Genomic DNA, 7,567 nt, shown 5'->3' on the forward strand with positions numbered 1-7,567 from the left:
ACTCGGGAGGCTGAGGCAGGAGAATGGCGTGAACCCGGGAGGCCGAGTTTACCCCGAGCCGGGGCGACTGAAGGAGACCCCGTCTAAAAAAAAAAAAAAAAACCTAGTCTCACATAAATAAGTTAACGTGGCAGGCGTGAGGGCGCAAAGCAGCGCATAGGTGATTACTGAGCACTTCCTGGCGCAGGCATCATCCTCAGTCTTTGCGAGTGTTTACTCCTCTGGCCCCCTCTCCAGCCCTCAGGGAGAGTTCAGTGTTTTGGTTTTGTTTTTTGAGACAGGGTCTCTCTCTGTTGCCCAGGCTGGAGTGTCATGGCACGATCTCGGCTCACTGCAAGCTCCGCCTCCCGGGTTCACGCCATTCTCCTGCCTCAGCCTCCCGAGTAGCTGGGACTACAGGTGCCCACCACCTCGCCCGGCTAATTTTTTGTAGTTTTAGTAGAGACAGGGGTTTCACCGTGTTAGCCAGGATGGTCTCGATCTCCTGACCTCGTGATCCGCCCGCCTCGGCCTTCTAAAGTGCTGGGATCACAGGCCATCATGCCTGGCCTTGTTACATTATCTTCTATTCTCTGTGCATATGAAATAATCCACAGGGGGCCAGGTGCAGTGGCTCATACCTGTAGTCCCACCACTTTGGGAGGCTGAGGCGGGTGGATCACCTGAGGTCAGAAGTTTGAGACCAGCCTGGCCAACATGGCAAAACTCCATCTCTACTGAAAACACAAAATCTAGCCGAGTGTGGCTGCACATGCCTGTAATCTCAGCTACTCAGGAGACTGAGGCAGGAGAAGGGCGTGAACCCAGGAGATGGAGGTTGTAGTGAGCTGAGATCGGCCACTGCACTCCAGCCTGGGTGACAGAGCAAGACCCTGTCTCAAAAAAAAAAAAGAAGAAGAAGAAGAAAGAAAGAAAGAGAAAGAAAGAAAGAAAAGAAGGAAAGCTGGGCGCGGTGGCTCAAGCCTGTAATCCCAGCACTTTGGGAGGCCAAGACGGGCGGATCACGAGGTCAGGAGATCGAGACCCTCCTGGCTAACACGGTGAAACCCCATCTCTACTAAAAAATACAAAAACTAGCCAGGTGAGGTGGCGGGCGTCTGTAGTCCCAGCTAATCGGGAGGCTGAGGCAGGAGAATGGCGTAAACCCGGGAGCCGGAGCTTGCAGTGAGCTGAGATCCGGCCACTGCACTCCAGAGTGGGCGACAGAGCAAGACTCCGTCTCAAAAAAAAAAAAAGAAAAAAAGAAAAAAAGAAAAGAAGGAAGGAAGGAAGGAAGGAAGGAAGGAAGGAAGGAAGAAGGGAAAGGAAAGGAAAGGAAGAAAGGAAAAAAGAAAAGAAAGAAAGGAAAAAGAAAGAAGTGAGGCCAGGCGCAGTGGCTCATGCCTGTAATCCCAGCACTTTGGGAGGCCGAGGCGGACGGATCACGAGGTCAGGAGATCGAGACCGTCCTGGCCAACATGATGAAACCCGTCTCTACTAAAAATACAAAAAATTAGCTGGGTGTGGTGGCGGATGCCTGTAGTCCCAGCTACTTGGGAGGCTGAGGTAGGAGAATGGCGTTAACCTGGGGGGCGGACATTGCAGTGAGCAGCCATCATGCCACTGCACTCCAACTTGGGCGACAGAGCAAGACTCCTTCTAAAAAAAAAAAAGAAAAGAAAAGAAAGAAATGATCCAGCCGGGCGCGGTAGCTCAAGCCTGTTATCCCAGCACTTTGGGAGGCGAGACGGGCGGATCACGAGGTCAGGAGATCGAGACCATCCTGGCTAACATGGTGAAACCCCGTCTCTACTAAAAAATACAAAAAACGAGCCGGGCGATTTGGCAGGCGCCTGTAGTCCCAGCTACTCGGGAGGCTGAGGCAGGAGAATGGCGTAAACCCAGGAGGCGGAGCTTGCAGTGAGCTGAGATCCGGCCACTGCACTCCAGCCTGGGCACGAGACTCCGTCTCAAAAAAAAAAAAGAAATGATCCACGGTGAAGAGAAAAGCTGGGGGAATCCCATGTGCTGCTCCCCCTGAAGATGATGTCCGAGGTCCTCCCTGTTTGGACGAACGGAGGCAGGATGGTTCACTTCCGGGTTCTTCTTCACCACCAACTCTTCCCATGTGTGTGAGAATGCAGCTGACGCCCGGGAAGGTGCAGATTAATCAGGCATGCACCAGGTGATGTCAATCCGAGGAGACCAAGATTTACCTGGTGGCACCTGCGGAGCGCCCCCCCTCCCCCGACATGCCCGTGCCCCGCCTATTGCCCTTCCACTCCTAGAAAAGTCGCTCCCAGCAGATGCGCCCTGGGCGGGCTTTCTCAGCCCCCACTCTTGTCCGGACTGTATTAGAAACTCCCGCCCCCCCAGCTCCGGTCCCTGAAGCTAGATGACCAAAGAATAAATTTGCAGTTTTGCTTTTAGCCTTGCCTACTCGCTGGTTCTTTTGTGCCCACTCTGGTGGTCTTAGAAAAACAAATCACTCCCCACAAGGTACCCCCATCCCTCGGTCCCCGCACCATGGATTCATGCAACGTGAATCTCACTGGCCCCTGGGGGTAGATGCGAAAAACAGAGCTACACCATGAGCAGGCCTGCAGTCCCAGCACTTCCGGAGGCTGAGGTAGGAGGATCAGTTGAGCCCGGGAGGTCGAGGAGGCTGCAGTGAGCTATGATTGCACCACTGCACTCGAGCCTGGACCCTGTCTGTAATAAAACAAAAACAACACACACAAATCCCCACCTCACAGAAGGCCCCATGGCCCAGATTCTGAAAAGTATTTTCTTTTTTTTTTTTTGTAGAGAGGGGGTCTCACCATGTTCCCCAAGCTGGCCTCGAATTCCTGGGCTCAAGAGATCCTCCTATCTTGGTCTCCCAACATGCTGGGATGGTAGGTGGGAACCACTGTGCCCAGTCAGCCCTGACTCTGTTCATCAGAACCTGCCCTCAGTGAGCAGTTTGGGAGGGGGCGTGTGATCCAGGCTCTGCCAACCCAAGGCAATCTTGAAACTTGGCTGAAGTGATGAAGAATTTTAGGAGGGGCCCACTGAGCCACTGGGTTGAGTATGGGGTCCCTGGAAGCCCACCAGGGGAGCCTGGTTAGGAGAGAAGCCATCAGAGAAGAAAGAAGAAGCCAGAGGCAGACACTGGATAGTCTTCAGGCACCTGGATCAAGCCACACCTGAAGGTGGCATCCCTGAACTTTCCATATAACTTTCATGATTCAGGCTCCACCCAGTTTGTCTTGGTTTTCTGTCCTTTGTAGCCAGTCTTCCCAGCTGCCTCTGCCTTGGCCGTTCCAACATTCTATTCGTCAGCACGTCAAGCCCCAGAGGCCACAGAGACAGAGACAAGGGTGTCAAGTGACCTTCCTACCCCATCAGACCTTCTCTCTAATTTGGAGGAGGAAGAGAAGAAGGGAGGGGTAGCAGGACAAGGAAGTGGGTTGTTTACACGCTGTGGCCTCCAACTAGGATTGTGAAACAAAGCTAGGAGACTCTGTGTCTGGTGAAGTTGGGGCCGGGGGGCTGGGGTGGGTGCAGTGCTCCTCTCTGCCTCCTACCCATCTGAGGAACTGCCCTCCACCCAGGGCCAGCAGGCCGTCAGGCTTACAGAGGCCAGAGGGTCTCCCAGCGACTTGTGGACTCTGGTGTGAGTCTGGCAGGATAACCCAGTCCCCAGGAGGGCAGAGGCCAGGCGGGCGGGTTCCCCTTTCCCCAGCTGGGCCGCTGCCCACCCAGCGGACAGGGCCCCTGGGAGACTCCTGCCCCCTCCACCCTTATAAAAGCACGCCAAGAGCCCCGCCTGGGTCAGTGTCTCAGCCACAGCGTCTTCACCATGCACAGCTGGGAGCACCTGGCAGTTCTGGTCCTCCTAGGAGCGGTCGCCTGCGGTGAGGGGGCCTGGGCCTGGGGTGAGGGGCAGGGGCCTGTAGGGGCATGGGCCAGGTGCTCCCCTTGGTCACACGGATGGTCCTCCAGCCCCTCCAGGCGGGCAGGAACGGGGTGTCTCTCCTCACCAATGGAAGGCTCTGAACGCTGAGAAATTCTAGAAGATTCGGATTGGAAATTGGCACTTTCTGGAATCAGCTTTTCTTGCAGACAGAGTCTGGATGTCTGCGTGGAAAACGGTTCTGCCTGGCTGACTGGGCTGGCCCCGGCACTGGTTAGCTCAGCTCCATTTCTCTCATGTCCAACTGGAAGGCATTGTGCCCAGGGTGGGGAGCTGGGATCTGCCCCCTGTCCCCAGCCCACTGTGGGTTCTGTACTCTGGGGCATTCTGGCCCACGCATATCTGAGTTTGCAATGCCGAGGGGCCCCAAGGCGGAGATGGAATTCTTCATTTTCTTTTTTTTTTTTTTGAGAGGGAGTCTGGCTCTGTCGCCCAGGCTGGAGTGCAGTGGTGTGATCTCGGCTCACTGCAACCTCCGACTCCCGGGTTCAAGCGATTCTCCTGCCTCAGTTTCCCGAATAACTGGGATTATAGGCCACACCAGCTAATATTTTGTATTTCTTTTTATAGTAGAGACGGGGGTTTCACCATATTGGCCAGGCTGGTCTGGAACTCCTGACCTCGTGATCTGCCCCCCGCCCCCTCCAACGCCCCTTTGGCTTCCCAAAGTGCTGGAAACAGCGCTCTGAGATGGGATTCTTGGGGGGAGCGGCCTGCGGGAGTGAGAGCTGGGATCCCGCCAGGCAGCCTCGCCCGGGGGTGGAGTCCACCCCGCGGCCCTCACACGCCCGCCCACCCACAGCAGCTCAGCCCCGCGGTCGGATCCTGGGCGGCAGAGAGGCCGAGGCCCACGCGCGGCCCTACATGGCGTCGGTGCAGGTGAACGGCGAGCACCTGTGCGGCGGCGTCCTGGTGGCCCAGCAGTGGGTGCTGAGCGCGGCGCACTGCCTGGAGGACGCGTGAGTGCCCGCGCCGCGCGGGGAAAGAGCCCGGGTGGGGTGGGGGGCCTCGGCTGGCACCGACCACGGCCTCTGCCTGGTCCCCAGGGCCGACGGGAAGGTGCAGGTTCTCTTGGGCGCGCACTCCCTGTCGCAGCCGGAGCCCTCCAAGCGCCTGTACGACGTGCTCCGCGCAGTGCCCCACCCGGACAGCCGGCCGGACACCATCGACCACGACCTCCTCCTGCTGCAGGTCGGCCCCGTGTAGCGCAGTCCCTCCTGAGGCGCTGGGACCCCCGGCCCACCCTCACTCCACCCCGCCCCGGGTCCAGGGTCCAGCCTCGACCTCTCCTGCTGCATGGGGACCCCGCCCCACAACCCCCGCACCCTCACCCCGGGTCCAGCCTCGACCTGTCTCGCTGCGCTGGGAGCCCCCCCATCCTCTGCATCCCCACCCCGGGTCCAGCCTCGACCTCTGCGGCTGCACTGGGGACCCTCGCACCCACCCCACCCCCACCTGCACCCCCACCCAGGGTCCAACCTAGATCTCTCCTGCTGCAGAGACCCCCGTCCCTGTCCTGATGCCCACCTCCCCCTTCCCGTCTCCCGGAGCCTAGTGGCATCCTCCCCGGCCTCGCACCCCCGCACCCCAACCCTGACGTCTGCCTCCATCCCCAGCTGTCCGAGAAGGCCACGCTGGGCCCTGCTGTGCGCCCCCTGCCCTGGCAGCGCGTGGACCGCGACGTGGAGCCGGGCACTCTCTGCGACGTGGCCGGCTGGGGCATAGTCAGCCACGCGGGCCGCCGCCCGGACCGCCTGCAGCACGTGCTCTTGCCAGTGCTGGACCGCGCCACCTGCAACCGGCGCACGCACCACGACGGCGCCATCACCGAGCATATGATGTGCGCGGAGAGCAATCGCCGGGATAGCTGCAAAGTGAGCCTTCAGGAGGAACGGGCGGGGCTGGGAGGAAACGCGGGGCCCGCACGACGGGGGCAGGTCCTGCAGAGGGGGCGGGAAGCGGGGGGCAAGTAGGAACGGGGCCCAGGCAAGGGGCGGGGCGCGGCATGAGGGCGGCCTGTGGGCGGGGCCTGGATGAGGGGGCGGGGCCTATGGGAGGGGGGGGGGCTGTGAGGGCGGGGCCTGGAGAAAGTGCGGGGCCTGTGGAGAGGGTGGGGCTGAAGAAAGGTCAGGGCGGGCAAAATGGGCAGGAACGGGTGGGATGTGGAAGGACCTGTGGCTTAGGGTGGGGTTAGGGGGCGGGCCTCGGGGAGGGGGCGGAGTCCAGTAACAGCGGGACTGCAAGGGGGCGAGGCCAGGAAGCGGGGTGGGGCATGAGGGGCGGGGCCTGGAGGAAGGGGCGGTACCTGTGGGGAGAGAGTGGCCGGTGAAGGGGCAGGGCGGGGAAAAAGGCAGGTCCGAGAAAAATGGTGGGCGGTACAGGGGCGGGGCATGTGGGGAAAGGGCGGGGCACGTGGATGGGGCAGAGCGGGTGGAAGGGGCGGGAACCTCTGAAGGGGCTGGGCTGGTGCAGACTGGAATCCCTGCTGCGGCGGGGAAGAGAAGGGATCCTGAGCAGGGCCGAGGCCTAGGACAAGTCGAGGGTTGCGTGGTAGCGAGGGCCAAGATTGGGTGGGGCTCTAAGGAAGGGGCGTGGCCTGAGGTGAGTGGGGCTTGAGCAGAGCAGGTGGCCACTGAGACGCGTTAGGGCAGAAGTGGGATCCATGGTAAGTCAAAGCCTGGAAGAGCAGGGATGAGGTGTGGGACCCCATCCTGGAAAGGGCCTAGATGGGGTAGGGGGAACACGTGGTGAGATTGAGGCCAGGGGTGTGTGGCCAGGGCCTGGGGGCGGGCCTAGAGGGGCGAGGCTTGTGGGTGAGGCCTATGCGATGGGCGTGGCAGGGGATATTGACCGGTGAAGACCAGATTAAGGCGGGAGGGAGGAGCGAGAATTGTGGGGCGGGAGCTGCAGCCAGTTGAGGGAGTCGGGCGTGCGGGGCCGTGGTGGACGCGGGCCGCCCCTCACGGCCCCGTTCTGTCCCCGCAGGGCGACTCCGGGGGCCCGCTGGTGTGCGCGGGCGTGCTCGAGGGCGTGGTCACCTCGGGCTCGCGAGTTTGCGGCAACCGCAAGAAGCCTGGGATCTACACGCGCGTGGCGAGCTATGCGGCCTGGATCGACAGCGTCCTGGCCTAGGGCGCTGGGGCCTGCAGGTCGTGGTCACCCGAGCAATAAAGTCCTGAGCAATAAAGTCATCCACTCCTGCATCTGGTTGGTCTTTATTGAGCACCTACTATATGCAGAGGGGGAGGCCGAGGTGGGAGGATCACTGGATCTCAGGAGTTCGAGATCAGCCTGGGCCACATAGCGCGACTCCATCTCTACAAAAAAATAAAAGATTAGCTGGGCAGTTGACGGGCATGGAGGTGGGCACTTGTGGTTGCAGCTACTCAGGAGACTGAGGTGGGAGGATGATTTGAGCCTGGGAGGTCGAGGCTGCAGTGAGCTGTGATTGAGCCACTGCCGTCCAGCCTGGGAAACAGTGAAACCTTGTCTCTCTAAAAAACAACAACAACAACAACAAAAAAAGGCTGGGCGTGATGGTTTATGCCTGTAATCCTAGCACTTTGGAAGGCCGAGGCGGGTGGATCATTTGAGGTCAGGAGTTTGAGACCAGCCTGGCCAACATGGTGA

At 60.0% G+C, this 7,567-nt stretch overlaps 1 protein-coding gene across 3 annotated transcripts; it reads left to right on the forward strand.

Annotated features, from left to right (window-relative positions):
• The first annotated feature begins 3,464 nt into the window (after nt 1-3,464).
• Nucleotides 3,465-7,283, forward strand: CFD (complement factor D). Of its 3 annotated transcripts, XM_023201298.2 has the most exons (6): nt 3,465-3,878; nt 3,967-4,150; nt 4,740-4,896; nt 4,984-5,128; nt 5,554-5,811; nt 6,923-7,283. In XM_023201298.2, exons 3-6 carry the CDS (start codon nt 4,802-4,804, stop codon nt 7,067-7,069), a joined length of 645 nt encoding a protein of 214 aa, XP_023057066.1. In that variant the 5' UTR covers nt 3,465-3,878; nt 3,967-4,150; nt 4,740-4,801; the 3' UTR covers nt 7,070-7,283. The 3 variants fall into 3 exon arrangements, with proteins under 3 accessions (XP_023057066.1, XP_023057065.1, XP_023057064.1); XM_023201297.2 differs by lacking the exon at nt 3,967-4,150 and having other exon boundaries at nt 4,743-4,896; XM_023201296.2 differs by lacking the exon at nt 3,967-4,150 and having other exon boundaries at nt 3,466-3,878.
• The last annotated feature ends 284 nt before the right edge of the window (nt 7,284-7,567 follow it).

This window comes from Piliocolobus tephrosceles, unplaced genomic scaffold (genome assembly GCF_002776525.5).
Source record: "Piliocolobus tephrosceles isolate RC106 unplaced genomic scaffold, ASM277652v3 unscaffolded_23708, whole genome shotgun sequence".
Taxonomy (NCBI): Eukaryota; Metazoa; Chordata; class Mammalia; order Primates; family Cercopithecidae; genus Piliocolobus; species Piliocolobus tephrosceles.

Excerpts from the sequence above, each read along its gene's own strand:
- CFD (XM_023201296.2), top strand. The coding sequence starts at position 3,824 with ATGCACAGCTGGGAGCACCTGGCAGTTCTGGTCCTCCTAGGAGCGGTC. Across the intron at positions 5,129-5,553 it reads ACGACCTCCTCCTGCTGCAG|CTGTCCGAGAAGGCCACGCT; the intron begins GTCGGCCCCGTG and ends CTCCATCCCCAG. Across the intron at positions 5,812-6,922 it reads ATCGCCGGGATAGCTGCAAA|GGCGACTCCGGGGGCCCGCT; the intron begins GTGAGCCTTCAG and ends CTGTCCCCGCAG.